Source organism: Polyodon spathula, chromosome 1 (genome assembly GCF_017654505.1).
Source record: "Polyodon spathula isolate WHYD16114869_AA chromosome 1, ASM1765450v1, whole genome shotgun sequence".
NCBI lineage: Eukaryota > Metazoa > Chordata > Actinopteri > Acipenseriformes > Polyodontidae > Polyodon > Polyodon spathula.
Window position 1 is genome coordinate 75,248,871 of NC_054534.1, and position 16,336 is coordinate 75,265,206.

Below are 16,336 nucleotides of genomic sequence, written 5' to 3' on the forward strand. Positions count from 1 at the left end.
TTTTTGGTTATTAAAAAATCAAACATGCCAATGGCTCATGTACCAGAAGTGCAGTAAAACTGATAAAAAAAAAAAAAAAAAAAAAAACCCTTTTCACCTGTGATGTCTGAGATATAGAATTATTTTTCTAATAGTATTTCTGATACTTGCAATACACTTTGGAATGCTTTATCTACCCTCTGTTCCTAGTGTTAAAAATTAATGGATCGGGGTGGAGTACATTTAATCTAAACACATATTAGGTCAATACAATTGCAAACAATGTTTTTTAGTTGCTGATAAACAATATACCTCTTGGCGTACAGAATATTAGAGCTGTGTCATGTGAACAGCAGATAAATGACCTTAAATACCCAATTTTGGTCAAGGCTTTGTTAGAATGTTTTTACGTTTACATTTTGATCCAGGTTTTGATAAAGTTCACTGACAGTTTATTTTTAATGTTGTGATTAGCATAAATGAACTATCACTTCATTTTGCAAGTTTGTTAGCCTTGGTCAAAGAATGTTCATGGAAAGTTGCCCATGGTAAGTGCTGTTTCTAAAAAATGAAACTGCTAACCAACATACAAGAAATGGAAAGCTCTGATTTTGTCTTCTGCTATAAGGATGCAGTATTCGGGTCTTCTCTTCCTTGCTGGTTTGCACCTGCAGTATTGGCATCAGCAATGCAATTTTAGCGGGGCAGAACAGTACCTTTCCTGGTAACACTCCACTATCGATAGATAACCATTTTATAGAAAACTAGCTTTACTCGAGTCATTTGATTCTTCTTTGCAATGATAGTGTTGTAGTTGCAAGAAATTAATCTACACTTGTGTCTACGTGAAACTTGAAAACTACAAATGGACTTCTATTTTTGAGATTTACACATGTAGCCAACAAGTTAAACATGATCCTAGTTTATTCTAGGAATGTAATGATTTTACCAAATATTCTGGAAATTAACCAGTAGTTAAAAGCACTGGTGTGTTGGTAGGTGAAGATTATCAAACCAAGCATTGGACACAATTCAGGTTTAGTTTAACTTGGCACATTTGATTCTATTGGTGATGCAATATGATGTAAAGTGACAGACTAACAACCCCATTCTTTTTACTGCAACTGGCTATTTTTAACAATGTATGTTATATTGCTTGTCAATGTGTGGCTTTTTTTTTGTTGCTGGTTTTATAGGCACAACAGCCCTGCCTACTAGCCAAGGATCATTTAAGAATTGAACAATGCATAAGTGTTCTCCTTCCTCGTCGGTCGTATGTTGCTGTGAACCTTATAACAAATAATACACGCATACAATGAATGCAGTACCAAACGTCTTCCCCCAATGTTAATGTCGGATAAGTTACTTTAAGGTTTGTCTAGAGTCTTATCTTCAGACTTAATGATTGTTATTAGCGCTTGCCAAGCAATATTGTAGTACCTAATTGACCTAACATTATAAAGATTTATTTTGGGGGAAACAAAATTGCAGTTAGTTACTCTGCAATGCCTGTTAATTATTGGAGTGCAACCAAAAGAACTGATATCTGCATGTTTTTGGTATTCGTTAGATTTATTGGTGTTGCAGTTGGAAAACATTAACATTTTTATCAGTAATATAGTGTACTGCATATAAGTGGAGGCAGATTATGCTTTCTTTTCTTTCCCAACTTTGTCAGTTAACAGTCTGAAGGTTATGGCAACAGTAGGCAAGATATGGAGTGATTGATTTCTTAGCGTTCAAAATAGTTCAATGGCTATTCTATATCCATAGATAAGCCGATGCAGGTACCAACTGAGTATTGTGCACACATACTGCAAATGGTATAGCTGTTACTTAATACTATGCACAAAATGGAGATGCCCTGGTACTATGGCTTAACTAGTGTATTTCTTATGGGAGTAGTTTACAAATAGTTACATTAGGTTTTTATTGATCATATGTTTTTATTCTATAGGGGAGTCTGATTTTGTTTTATCGTGGTCACAGAATATTTCATGTATAGTAATCCTAGAAATAGTTTTGTGTTTTTTTAACTTCTATTGGGCAAGGAAATTACTGCATACTTACTGTATGATTACTTTTGTTTTATCAGGGGGAAATGAATACCACCCTCAAACCAAAAATCGCCTTCACGAACTCTGTACCTCTTGCATCTTTGTAGATTATATTTTCTCCTTCATCAATTTACAGTAAAACTCAAAAGGGCATGTGTGGTTGAGCAAAGTAGCAACACAATTCTTGAGCGCAATAAGAAATGATTTGAGCAATATCTGAAGAAATTAAACAATTGGATGCTTTTCCACAAAGTACTGAAAGCATAAAAATTTAGAAGTCAAAACTAATCATGGTTTCATTTAATGATCCTATTGCTGTTTTGCTTAAACTAGGTTTGGCTTAACTTTTGAAAGTTGGCTGGCATAGAGATTAAAGACTAGATTTCTCTGCTGATCCTGGGAATAACATTTGGGTTAAAATGACTACTCTATTCTAGAAAGTGTAGTTCTTATTGTTGCTGTCCTTTTAATAATAGAATAACCTGGTTATTGTGCAGGTTATCAAATGCAAGGCTGCTGTCGCTTGGGAGCCAGGGAAGCCCCTATCAATTGAGGAGGTGGAGGTGGCACCACCACAGGATCATGAAGTTCGCATTAAGGTAACATTCATTCTGTTGTGGATATTATCAGAAGTTGAACTTGGAGGACTGTCAAATCTATACAGAGGAAACAAATGACAGCTTCACATCCAATTGGTCAGTTTACATAAAACCATCACAAATTCGGCTTTTAGGAGTTTTCAGAAGCAGCCCCTGGTTTGAAAAAAGGACATTAGTTAGGCCTGGTAAAATATGATCTAAGCAGAACACCAGCAGAGAATAATTCAAAACACATAATGGGGCATTAAAAAGGTACTGTAAGATCTCTTTCCAAGAAAAGAGCTGGTGTAGTAAGTTTTAGAGACCGGTGATGGATTTATTTTGTGCTGAACCAACATGGCAATAAATAGACCTGTGTGATCCTGTAGACCAGAATTCTATAGGGATTTTGACAATTGTAGTCCTTTGTGTGGTCTTAATGGGTCAGACATGAGTTTTACAGGACATAGCTACACCGTCTCTGCCAGTCTTGTAATTATAGGTAACATTCATTCATGGAATGACATATCTTGCCACTGCACATGTGTTTCTTCCAAAATTAAACATCCTGAGACCTATAAAACAAATGCACAACTGGTAAGTATAGGGTTAATGGAATTTTGTCTGCTACAATCCCTTAAAGTGTGTTACTATTGCATGAAGCCCCTCTACACACACTAGCAAGCCCAGCAGTGTTTGTATCCATGCTTGATATTCTCTAAAACCTCAAGTATCCCATACTGCTCATCTTGGACCAAAGGCTTGATGTGGATTTGGGTACGTGTGGCCATGATTTGTGTAGTTAATTTAACCTGTCAACACTATAGAGTCGATTTAATAATGAATGCGGTAAGCAGCAATTTCTTTGTGTATTTTGTAATTGACCACATAGAGCAATGTGGGAGTTGTGCATTGCACACAAGCACATAGTTTATCTTTTGAAGGTGAATTTTAACACATGGCTTAAGTGAGTGTTTAAAAGTAGCTTGGATTGTGAATACCAGAGTCAGTTCTATCAGTGCGATACACTAGCTATATACTTAATGTGTGGATCTTTTACCAAACAGATTGTCGCTACTGGAGTGTGCCACACTGACTTCTACTCTCTATACGAAGCGGGTGAAACAAAGGGATTCCCTGCAATTCTGGGACATGAAGGAGCTGGGATTGTAGAGAGTGTTGGACCAGGAGTGACCAAATTCAAACCAGGTGAGATGGACACTTAAGCAATCGGTAACATAGGCTTTTATTACATAAAAGGAAGTCTCCTTTTATATTTATGCGCAAGTTGTATTGCGTCTGGTTTAAGTGGCTTCTCTTTAAATTTGTTCCTTCCATTGACATAAGCCAATCGCATAGCTATAACAGCACAACACTGATTTGTGTTATATAATCCCTTCCTGTGGTACATCACATGACCTGGTTACAGCTTCTGCACCTAATAGTACATGCAAATGTGGGTAAGATTTTTACTTTCATGAATTCTCGGAAAACCCAGGAAACATGCATATTCTGAAAAAGTATGCACCCTACCCAAGTGTACACTTGTCCATTTTTATCTTGTAGGGGTACCCCAGTGCCTAGGGAGTACTGTGCATAGGAAACCATATTTGATGCTTATCAAAGTTCAACTTGCCAGTCTCTTTTTACACTGTCCTGTCCGAACCACAAGAAAACAATGTTATTGGCTGCCTCAGAGGCTGAATGTACACTACTGTACATGCAGATTAGTATTAAATAACACAATTGCACTACATAGTGTAACATTCTTATTTTACTGTATCTTTTCCAGGAGACAAGGTTATCCCTCTGTTTGTTTCCCAGTGTGGGGAATGCAAGTTCTGTTTGAGTCCCAAAACCAACTTGTGTGATAAAAACTGGTAATTATGTTTTGCATCTATGTACCAGGTGGTTTCTCGTAGGTCAGACAGATTTATTCTTTGGCTGATGTAACCGGCAAGCATCCTACCTCCTATGCAAATGAGCCGGGCTCGTCTGCTTTCATGTGTGTTGGCGCTTTTAACTTCTCATCTTCTCTCGCCAACAAGACAGAATCTGTCTCAGCAGTGGATCAAACACTACCTGTTGCACTGAGCTAAGTTTAGATGCAATTTATGGCTTGTACTGTACTAATTTGGGAGGACTGGTAAACTGCCTTCTGTAGCATACTGTATATAATTCAGATTGTGTATACAAAATTTGAAAACCATAATATTTGTGTAAATGAATTATGAATATTTAAGTCAAAAGAAATTCATATTGTCAAGTATTTTACCACTAGATTTATACCTTTTCATGGCAGGCCCAATGAAATATCATGTGATTTCTGAGGAATTCACCAGGTTCACTTGCAAAGGGAAGCCAGTCTTCCAATTCACGGGAACCAGCACCTTCTGAGTACCCTGTGATGTGTGACATTGCATTGACCAAAATTCTTCATGCTGCACCTTCAAAACCTGTTCTATAAGCCACCTTTAAATGAGGGAATACTATAGTTTTGTGCAGTAACTCCCTTTTTATTTGTGATCCACAATGTAGGCAGATTTCAGTGTTTCATGCTCTGTTTAGCGCAGGTATTTGCAGCAGGTTTTGTCCGAGGGTTGTTTCAATCCTTTTTTCTTATTGAATTGGCAGGATTAGCCAGGCTGAAGGTTTGATGCCTGATAAAACGTCCAGGTTTACCTGCAACGGGAAGTCCATCTTCCACTTCATGGGGACCAGCACTTTCTCAGAGTACACTGTAGTGGCTGATATCTCCGTGGCCAAGGTGGATGACTCTGCCCCTCTTGATAAAGTCTGCCTGCTCGGCTGTGGCATTTCCACTGGGTACGGAGCTGCACTCAACACTGCCAAGGTTATTGTCCTTTCTTTTAAAATGTTGCTGAAAATCAGTGAAGTTAATGTAGGAACAGGCAAGCCTGAAACGGATACTGTCATTGGCAAAAATCCTAATTTTTGGTTAATTAGTCTAAGGTAATTGATGCATTGAAACATTAATGCCAGTCTTGATGTAAAAAATACAAATTTTGGTTGGTATTGTTACCAAAATAGATAGTTACATATATTTCCTCAGGTTCCACACACGTCAAGGGTAACATTCTGGCCCCCCACCGGGGGGGGGGGGGATTCAACGGATCTACACTGCCTCAAAATTACATAGTGGCCTCTTATGATAAACATGTTGTTCTTGCTGAGGAGAGTTCAATTTCGGAGGATAGCATGTGTGTGTTTGCCCCTGCCGCGTCACCGCAAGGATGGTAGAGGTGGGCTGAGCCTAAAAATAATTGGACATAAACTAGGGAAAAAACAAACAATAAAAATTGACCACTGAATGTTAAAGAAACTTTAAACCTGTATCCAACTGGTTGTCTTAGTTTCTGAAGCAAAAAGCTGTTAGTCTTGGTAGTAATATTAAAGTAATTGTCATTCCCAGTCAAGAAATTAATGACGCCTTGCAGTAAAGGCTCCATCTGCTATAATCGGGTTAAACAGCCAAGTTAATGTTTTGAATGAATCAAATTGTTAATATCCTCTATTGCTTCATTAGGGATATAAGGGGTTTGGGGGTCTTTATCCCAAAGTATGATTTACAGAGTATCAAACTGTTCTAGTTACAAAACTAGACAACCCCTTGCACACACCCTACAAGTCCTGAAATTAACGTTCTCTTTGTTACCTGTTTTGTATCATTAGCATTGTTTTTATTTTTTACCTGTGGTGGACTGGAGCAGGCAGTTTTCTACAATTGCTGTGAACCTGTCAAGCCCATAAGTGTTTGTCCCCTACGTTACATATTTAGTGTAGCCATTTTGGTGATTTCTTGTAACGATTTGGTGTAAACAACACAGATTACCTGAAGGCAGTACTGTGGCTGCTCCTCTGACCCTTTCCCTCCCTGGCTGTAGGTTGAACCTGGCTCTTCCTGCGCTGTGTTTGGTCTGGGAGCGGTGGGTCTTGCCACTGTGATGGGCTGTAAGGCAGCGGGAGCCTCTCGGATCATTGTGGTTGATATCAATAAAGACAAGTTCATTAAAGCAGAAGTGTTTGGAGCAACTGAGTTTGTCAACCCTAATGATTACAGCAAGCCCATCCAGGAAGTACTCATTGAGTTGACTAAAGGAGGTGTGGACAATTCCTTTGAGTGTGTGGGCAGTGCTACTGTGATGGTGAGTTCAGCCTGGTCAATAGAAAGGCAAAGGTCCTTTTGGCCTACATTTTTTGCATATAATGGAGAACCTCTTATCAAGTAGTGATACTAAAATCCTAGAAGAGTCATTAATGATCAAATCTATTTCCAGAGAGCTGCCCTTGAGGCGTGTCACAGAGGCTGGGGAACCAGTGTTGTTGTTGGCTATACAAACGTGGCAGACATGTCTACACGACCGTTTCAACTAATATATGGACGAACATGGAAGGGAACATATTTTGGAGGTAAGGGTTAGAGCCAATTGAATGAGCTGCTTCTAGTTGTTGCTGTTCTCGAGCCTTGTTTTACTGGTTCTTGCAGGATGGAAGAGTGTAGAGAGTGTACCTAAGCTGGTGAATGATTACATGGCAAAGAAAATGAAGCTGGATGAGTTCATTACCCACACTCTGCCCTTGGACCGCGTTAATGAGGCATTTGACCTGATGACCTCTGGGAAAAGGTATTATGTGCACACTTGGCAAGCTAGGTACAATATAAGCATTCTAGCTGAATTGCTGCACTATTGTCCTTGTGGACAATTGGAGCAGAGACATCCATTTATTAAGCAGCAGCGCAATTCTATGTAAATCTACCCTCAACCATGCAGTTCTATTTATAGCAATGTCGTTATAACCCCACTTGGCCATCACAAGCAGTTACTAATACTGGCCGCATGTAAATTCGGTAACATGACACTGCTAGATTACAAGTATTCTATATTTAATAGCCAAAAGTGTACAGCAATGGTCTGGGGTCTCGAGCCACCCTGTTTTGTTCCACCTTAACCAAAGGAACCTCCTTCTAGTCAGTCGGTTATTTAATGATCCAAACAACACCTGACCTTCAGGACCAGATTTGTACACTCTTGGTATGTAGTGTGTTTGCATACATTTTTGCATGCTTAGTCTTTTTTTTTTTTTTTTTTATTTCCAGCATTCGAACAGTCCTGGAAATGTAGGGAAGAGAAAGCTTCATGCTCCTATCTGAAATTGGCATTTTATTTTCCCTGATCACTACATATAGTTTGATCAATTGAAATAAATTCTCAGAAGGATGTATTGGGCAACAGTAGCAAAGTCCCTACTCCAGTCTTGAATTGCCTCTCTTGAATGGAGAAACCCTATTGGAGCCCAACAGCAATGTTTTGGTCTCCCAAGCACTCTTGTGGTGGTGGTTCTGTTTTGAAACGCTGCCATTGATTTGTCTCCTTTCACAGTATTAAATAAAGTACTGAAGTAAATGCTTTGGAAGTGTGGCTCATTCTTATACATGCAAGCATGTGTGTTTCAAGTGACTTCGGTCACTAACTAGGCAGACATTTTATCACACGTGCTTCGCAATCAAAAGTCAACTGCGTTGTGGTCTGACCTTAGGAGCTCATATCTTGACTTTGAGAAATAGGAATTGTTACCTATGCTATATTAATATTACCCTGCATTTGTCTGACCTTATACTTGTAACCCTTCTCTATCAAGGACCATGCATTTGCAATACTGCAGTAATAAGGGGGTCAACAGTTCACCTTCAAGAGTGTCTCTGTTTGTATCAGGCACTGTTAGGATTATTTAAAGAGTAGGTCACTTCAAATATAAATGTAACTGATTCTCTACAAATCATTCACTTTTATGATGTTTGCCATGTGTGGCTCTTCCACTTGCTTCAATACTGAGTTAACCTTGGTGATTTCTTGCTAGAAATTTGTCTCCATTTTAACGTGAATTAAGATCCCGAAGTCTGAGAGGTTTCTAATGAGCAAAATAAAACCATTACCCCTAACAAAGACTGCTTTTTTTTTTTTTTTTTTTTTTTTTTTTTTTAAACTGAGTCTGTGTGATGGGACAAACCCCAATTTTAAAAGGCACTGCTGTCCCTCCGATTGTACTGCATCTTTAACTACAGATTGCTGCTCCTGCTGAGAATCATTTTGATTGACCAAAATGATTAACTTGGGACCAGAAAGGGGATGGTGTTTTATTACAAGCCTATTTGAAGATTACAAACCAGGGACCCGTGTGTGTATATATTACACAGTTCCTCTAGAAAGTCTACATCCCATTTCAAGTTTTTCATCTTTTGTTGCCTTATAGCCTGGTATTAATGCATTAGGATAGTGGGGTTTTTTTTTCCCCAATTTATCTACACATCCTACCCCACAACTTCCAAGTGAGAAATATTCCACGAACTTGTAGAGAATTTAAAAAAAAAAAAGCACTCTGAAATGGCTCTTTTGGATAAATGTCCACCCCCTTTGTAACAGCAATCCTACATAAGCTCAGGTGTAATCACTCATCCAAACTGGATGACCAAGCAAGGAGGAGTCTGATCAAAGAGGCTAATGGCAACTTTGAGGAGAGCTACAGGCTTTTGTGGTCAAGACTGGTCAAAGTCTGCATGTGACAACAATATCCCAAGCACTCCACAAACTTCGTCTGTATGGTAGGGTGGCAAGAAGGAAGCCATTACTCAAGAAAGTCCACCTTGAATCCCCTTTGAATTATGAAAAAACACTCAGGACATTCTCTAGCCATGTGGCAAAAAGTTTTGTGGTCTGTTGAAACTACAATAGAAGCTTTTGGCCTAAAACCAAAGCATTATGTTTGGCGCAAACCCAACGCAGCACATCACCCAAAGAACACCATCCCTACTGTGAAGGATGGTGGTGGCAGTAGCATGCTATGGCGGTATTCTCATCGGCAGGGACTGGGGCACTTGTCAGGATAGAAGGGAAAATGAATGGAGCAAAGTACAGAGAAGTCCTTGAGGAAAACTTGCTGGCCTCTGCAAGAAAGCTGAAACTGGGACGGAAGTTCACCTTTTAGCATGACAACGACCAAACCACACAGCCAAAGCTACACTGGACTGGCTAAGGAACAAAAAGGTAAATGTCCTTGAGCGGCCCAGTCAGAGCCCCAACCTAAATCCAATTGAAAATTTGTGGCATGACTTGAAGATTGCTGTCCAACAATGCACCCCAATGAACTTGACAGAGCTTGAACAGTTTTGTATAGAAGAATGGTCAGATATTGCCAAATCCAGGTGTGCAAAGTTGGTAGACCTATCATAACAGACTCACAGCTGTAATTGCTGCCAAAGGTGCTCCCACCAAGTATTAACTCAGGGGTGTGGAGACTTATCCAATTATGATCTTTGTATATTATATATTTGTATATATATATATATATATATATATATATATTTTTTTTTTTTCTCAATAAAAACTTTTCCCCCCTCATTTAAATGCATGAAACTCTGAGGCACTGACACAACAAAATGTGAAAAAAGTTAAAGGGGGTGTAGACTTTCTATAGTCACTATATATATATATATATATATACTTGACAAAATCTCTGTGGATCAATATTTCAGAGATTACTCAGATCAATTTAAATAATTACCAGTCCATTTGCAAATACAACTTGACATTGTGTACCCTGTAGTACCCTGGAGATCCTTTGATTTCACATGGATGTCATCGTGGTCACATGAATAAAACGTTATATTTCGCAATAACTGTGAAATGCCATTACTGTTTGTTCCTGTTAGACTGCTAAAACAGTAGTAAAGATGTGACACCTTCTGTCAAAATGCCTTTATGACCCCTTGATTGATTGATTTATGGCCCATCAGTCCTGTTCGCTTCGATGACGTACTTACCCCTCCCACATTCCGTGAAGCTCCTGGGGCAAATGCATGGCTTTAGATATTTTTCTGACACTGCTGTTCTTGACGCTGATGATGTCTTGATGGCACACTCCATTAATGAGGAGGAGATTACAGGGACAGGTCATCAAATGGACGTCATGAAAGATGTCATGAAAGTTTTTAAAAAAATGTGAGCACTGTCTCATTGTTGGAACCTGAGGATGTCCCCAGTGATCAAATCTTAAAGATTGTAAAGGGTCTCCTGGCCTCTCTACTAAAAGTGATCATAACCATGATCTGAGGAAATATTGTGAAGGTAGCCAGTGAAGACACAGATGCCTTTTTGAAGCTGGTACTGGATATTTTAACAACCGTTTTGAAGTAATACTAGAAAAGAAATCACATTCTGTGGCTAACAATTCTGGTGTCTAAAACTCTTGCTTGTTTCAATATTCACCAATCTTTGACAAAGATCAAGAACTTTAAGAGCACATTTTACCAGAATTAAGGCCGGAGCCCTACATAAGAGAGAAACGACAGCAAATCCAAGAAGCGCTGACGGCAAGACCAAAGCCGTGGTAAAGAAAATAACTCGGTCCTACTACCATCAAAGTTTTACTTATCCCAGAGCCCCTTTAGCATTTTACAGTGTTAGTGACTTTGAATATGGAGCTGTGGCAACATTATTGATAGTGTGCAGGTGCAGGTGATTTAAACAGACAGACAATTTTAGCCCAGGTGAAAAGGTTTGTTTTATTTATTTCTAAGTCCAATGCCTGGTGGCAAAACAAACAGTAAATAATAATCGAGGTACAGTGGTTTGCAGAAGTATTCACCCCACTGCAAAGTTTTCACATTTTTTTGGCACCTGAGCGTACTCCACGACGCTGTCAAATTAGACTTTACATGTAGAATCTACAGAAACTACTCCACGTTGCTAAAGTAAAAAAATGCATATAGAATATAAATAAGTAAGATGTACAGAGAAAAACAGATTAATCTCAGTTACGTAAGTATTCAACCCCCACTGCAGCCCTAAATCAGCTCAAGTGCAAATGATTTGTTTGAAAGGTCACAAAATTAGTGAAATATTTTCATCCTGTGTGTACTCAAAGTGGTTTAACTTGTAGATAATTTCCCTCAGGTATATAAAGACTTTCAAGCTGCAACTCACATAGTGATCCAAAAAAGCAACCATGAAGACCAAGGAGCTTTCGATACAAGTCTGGGATAAAGTGGTAGAGAGGCACAGAGCCGGAGAAGGGTAAAAGAAAATTTCAAAGGCGCTGATTATCCCTCTCAGCACAGTGAAGTCCATGATTAAGAAATGGAAGATGAACCATACCACCCAGACACTAACCAGATCAGGTTACCTTCCCAAACTGAGCAGCGGGGCAAGCAGGAATCTGGTTTGGCATGTCGCTCTGAAGCCAACATTGACCTTGAGGGATCTGCAAAGTTCTGTGTCCGAGATGAGAGTCAGTGTTCACACATCAACAATAAGCCGGTCACTACACAAATCTGGCTTGTATGGTCGGGTGGCAAGAAAGAAGCCATTACTCAAAAAGTCTCATCTTAAAGCACATTGAGTTTGTGAAAAAGCATGTAGCTGATACTGCAGAGATGTGGAAAAAGGTTTTGTGGTCAGACGAGACAAAAATTGAACTTTTTGGTTTAAATTCCAAGCGCTACGTCTGGCGCAAGTCTAACACTGCACATCACCCAGTCAGCACCATCCCAATTGTCAAGCATGATGGTGGCAACGTAATGTTATGGGGATGCTTCTCTTCAGCAGGGACTGGGAAGTTTTTCAAGATAGAGAGGAGAATTGATGGTGCAAAGTACAGGCGAATCCTTGAGGAAAACCTGTTTGAGTCAGCCAAGACTTTGAAACTGGGGAGGAAATTCACATTTCAACAGGACAATGCCCAAAGCACAAAGCCAAAGCCACACAGGAGTGGTTGAACAAGAACAGAATTAATGTTCTTGAGTGGCCCAGTCAAAGTCCTGACTTGAATCCAATCGAAAATTTATGGCGAGACTTGAAGATTGCAGTTCATCGACGATCCCCAACAAACTTATCAGAACTGGAGCAATTTTCCTGTGAAGAATGGGCAAAAATGTCACCATCCTACTGTGCAAAGCTAGTAGAGACCTATCCAAAAAGACTCACAGCAGTAATTGCTACAAATGTGATTGTTTAACATGTAAGCTAGTTAAAAATAAACAGCTGACAAACCAGGCACATTTTCAAGGCACATACACAGCGTGTAAATTATTAAGATTTTTTTTTTTCTTACGTGCTGTTTACTGTGCCGCTGGGATACTGAATCGAAGCCACACATGGAATTCAGAGAAAACCACATTAAATATTAAGGTAAACATTTTGGGGGAAAAAAATAAATCATGCTTAATGTTATGTGGGGGATCTGCGAAAATAATAATATAACTAACTTATTCTGTATCTGACCTGCCCACTCCCACAGTTACCAATGGCCAATGAAAATTAATATTTGATCGCTGAGACCACAGCTTGCAATTTTGACCCCTGATTAACATATGGACATGTTTGTTTTTTTTAAATACCCTATTACTTCATATTAACACCGCCCTCGAATTAACGCCTCACTCTGATATTAGCTTTTTAATAGACGCCGCCCTGGAATAAAAACCGCTCTCAATAAAGAAACTCTAAATACATTTTTTTCTACCCCTGCTCAAAAAATTAAGAAAGAAACATGCAACTCTAGCTATGTGCAGTGTAAAGCCGGTTTAAGAGACGGCAGCCACCAATCCACCATAAAACACAAACTAATGAATATACACACACCAAACTTTATTTTATGGTACAGTCCCGACAGTCAACCTAAGATGAACTACTTACAGCACAGCAGTCCTTAAGTTATGTCAGCCAACCAAATAAGGAGTGTCTGTTTACCTTGTCCTGGATGGTGAAAACTTAAACTCAGAGGAACTTTAGAGTTTATTTGCCGGTCACTCTAGCGCTAGCCGAAGATATCTTCTTCTAGGGGGTTTAGTTTTTTTTTTTTTTTTTTTTTTTTTTTTTTTTTATTCAACGGGAATTCTACTCAGTCCTGTACAATTATTAAAAAACAAAAGTGCTTACTTACTATCTATGAGAAGATTTAGTTTCTGTTTCTCTTACAGATGAATTACAAACAAGCAGGTAAATTTCAGTGAGAAAAAAATAATAACCGGGTAAGATATATTTTAGTTTTAACAGAAATCAAACTGATATTCAGAGGTAATATTTTTCATTATGAAAAACAACTGCACAACACTCAACTACCGTTCTCTCTCCTCTTCTTGTCCCGCCCCATAGCAACCAATACACACTCCTGATTCACTGGTACAGAACTCCCTTGACCTCACAACTCACACCTAATAGGCTCTCGTTAACTGTCAGTAAATGTACTGTATACGAGCCCCAAAACACATAGGAGCATAGTGCTGCAGATCGGAGCCTCCCACAGCGTCGCTTCTAAAGTGCCTTAAATCATGTAATAAAATGTTGCAGCGTTTGTAAAGCAAGGTATTATTAATAAAGTCCGCCCCCGTAGTCACTTTGATCAATTTTAAATAAATGCCCCGGCGGTAAATTGAAGTAATAAAGTAGTTTTGGAACCAGAATTGAAATACCCTGTTCGGAACCAATTCCAAAAATCTCCAAAATGCACACCACTACATAATAAGAATAAAGTGCGAAATTCAGACAGTAGCAACAGGCATAAATGAAACTGCTGCTTTGTTCTGATTGGACCATATTACATTTGCAGGTCAAACCTGATAGCACAAACGCAGTGACGTTGCTGCGCAGGAACAAACATTTCCGACTTGATGTGTACACGATCTTACAGTGCACAAGTCAGTGAGTACAGCACTGGCACATTGTGTATAAGTAGTTAATCATCATTAGAAAATAAAAGTTTCGTTCATTTTAAATAAGAAAACACAACGCCCCTCTTTTTTTTTTTTTTTTTTTTTTTTTAGCTAAAACGCCCCCTTCCGCCCTCTTGGATGTAAACACCGCCCCCAAACCCCCTTTGTCTTCAGAATGACCCTGGGGGACAGTACCGCCCATGTTGAGAAACATTGAAGTAGATGGATAAAAGCTGTGTGCAAACCAATCAAATTGCAGATCAACCTCAATTCAATTTAGCCACACTCACCTGGTACTAATCACAAACAGTACATCACCTAATTAAAACAACACCACCTGTATAATGTTACTTAAATACAGCTAATTTTAATTCCTTGAAGCATTATTGCTTACCTATTTGCCTCTGACTAGTTACCTGACTGACCACTAGTAGATTCAATCAGCTTAAATAGACTTCACCCTTACTTTGCAAGGAAACTGGTTAACAGCTGCTAAACTGTGCTAAAGACACGACTTAAGCAATACAATAGTTTCAGTGCACTTCAATTGAATCACACAACTACAAAAAGAAAGCAATAACCAACACCCCCACCCCAAAAAGGCCTTGCAGCTCTCAGGCAACAGGAAAAATGAAGGTAACATTGTGTAGTTATTATCTTTTGAAGTAATGTATACCGAACCTCATTCTGACAGAGAGACCCATAACAGTTTCAAAGCAACAAGCCATGAAACTAAAGTAAGCTTTGAGAGTTAAGTTGACCTTGCAAAGACATTTATCAGTTGTTTGGTTAGGAAACAATATTTAAATTGCTACATTTCTTTGCAAAACAAATATGCTGAGGCACTTGGTTGACTACCAATGCTTAAATGACCCCGGTACAAAGCTGTTTTCAAGCCTGATTTTTATTCTTTACAAAGTAGCTTCAGTAACAGTTACTATCTGCATTTCTAAATTCTTACTTTCTCCAAAAGATGTGAGCCAAGGTTAAAAAAAAAAAAAAACATCTCCTTAGGTTTTTTTTTTTTTTTTTTTTTTGGTTATTAAAAAATCAAACATGCCAATGATTCATGTACCAGAAGTGCAGTAAAACTGATAAAAAAAAAAAAAAAAAAAACCCTTTTCACCTGTGATGTCTGAGATATAGAATTATTTTTCTAATAGTATTTCTGATACTTGCAATACACTTTGGAATGCTTTATCTACCCTCTGTTCCTAGTGTTAAAAATTAATGGATCGGGGTGGAGTACATTTAATCTAAACACATATTAGGTCAATACAATTGCAAACAATGTTTTTTAGTTGCTGATAAACAATATACCTCTTGGCGTACAGAATATTAGAGCTGTGTCATGTGAACAGCAGATAAATGACCTTAAATACCCAATTTTGGTCAAGGCTTTGTTAGAATGTTTTTACGTTTACATTTTGATCCAGGTTTTGATAAAGTTCACTGACAGTTTATTTTTAATGTTGTGATTAGCATAAATGAACTATCACTTCATTTTGCAAGTTTGTTAGCCTTGGTCAAAGAATGTTCATGGAAAGTTGCCCATGGTAAGTGCTGTTTCTAAAAAATGAAACTGCTAACCAACATACAAGAAATGGAAAGCTCTGATTTTGTCTTCTGCTATAAGGATGCAGTATTCGGGTCTTCTCTTCCTTGCTGGTTTGCACCTGCAGTATTGGCATCAGCAATGCAATTTTAGCGGGGCAGAACAGTACCTTTCCTGGTAACACTCCACTATCGATAGATAACCATTTTATAGAAAACTAGCTTTACTCGAGTCATTTGATTCTTCTTTGCAATGATAGTGTTGTAGTTGCAAGAAATTAATCTACACTTGTGTCTACGTGAAACTTGAAAACTACAAATGGACTTCTATTTTTGAGATTTACACATGTAGCCAACAAGTTAAACATGATCCTAGTTTATTCTAGGAATGTAATGATTTTACCAAATATTCTGGAAATTAACCAGTAGTTAAAAGCACT

At 38.5% G+C, this 16,336-nt stretch overlaps 1 protein-coding gene across 1 annotated transcript; it reads left to right on the top strand.

The window, feature by feature from the left end:
• Positions 1-2,080: 2,080 nt before the first annotated feature.
• LOC121324122 (alcohol dehydrogenase class-3-like) lies at positions 2,081-7,336 on the top strand. Its single transcript, XM_041265660.1, has 7 exons — positions 2,081-2,122; positions 2,513-2,635; positions 3,682-3,823; positions 4,407-4,494; positions 5,249-5,468; positions 6,520-7,045; positions 7,122-7,336. The coding sequence occupies exons 1-6, from the start codon at positions 2,081-2,083 to the stop codon at positions 6,862-6,864; spliced, it is 960 nt and encodes a 319-aa protein (XP_041121594.1). The 3' UTR covers positions 6,865-7,045; positions 7,122-7,336.
• The last annotated feature ends 9,000 nt before the right edge of the window (positions 7,337-16,336 follow it).

Bases quoted from the DNA above. Each gene is read 5' to 3' on its own strand.
- LOC121324122 (XM_041265660.1), top strand. From the start codon at position 2,081: ATGAATACCACCCTCAAACCAAAAATCGCCTTCACGAACTCT. The intron at 2,123-2,512 runs GTACCTCTTGCA...TTTTAATAATAG, and splicing joins AAATCGCCTTCACGAACTCT to AATAACCTGGTTATTGTGCA. The intron at 4,495-5,248 runs GTAATTATGTTT...TTGAATTGGCAG, and splicing joins AACTTGTGTGATAAAAACTG to GATTAGCCAGGCTGAAGGTT.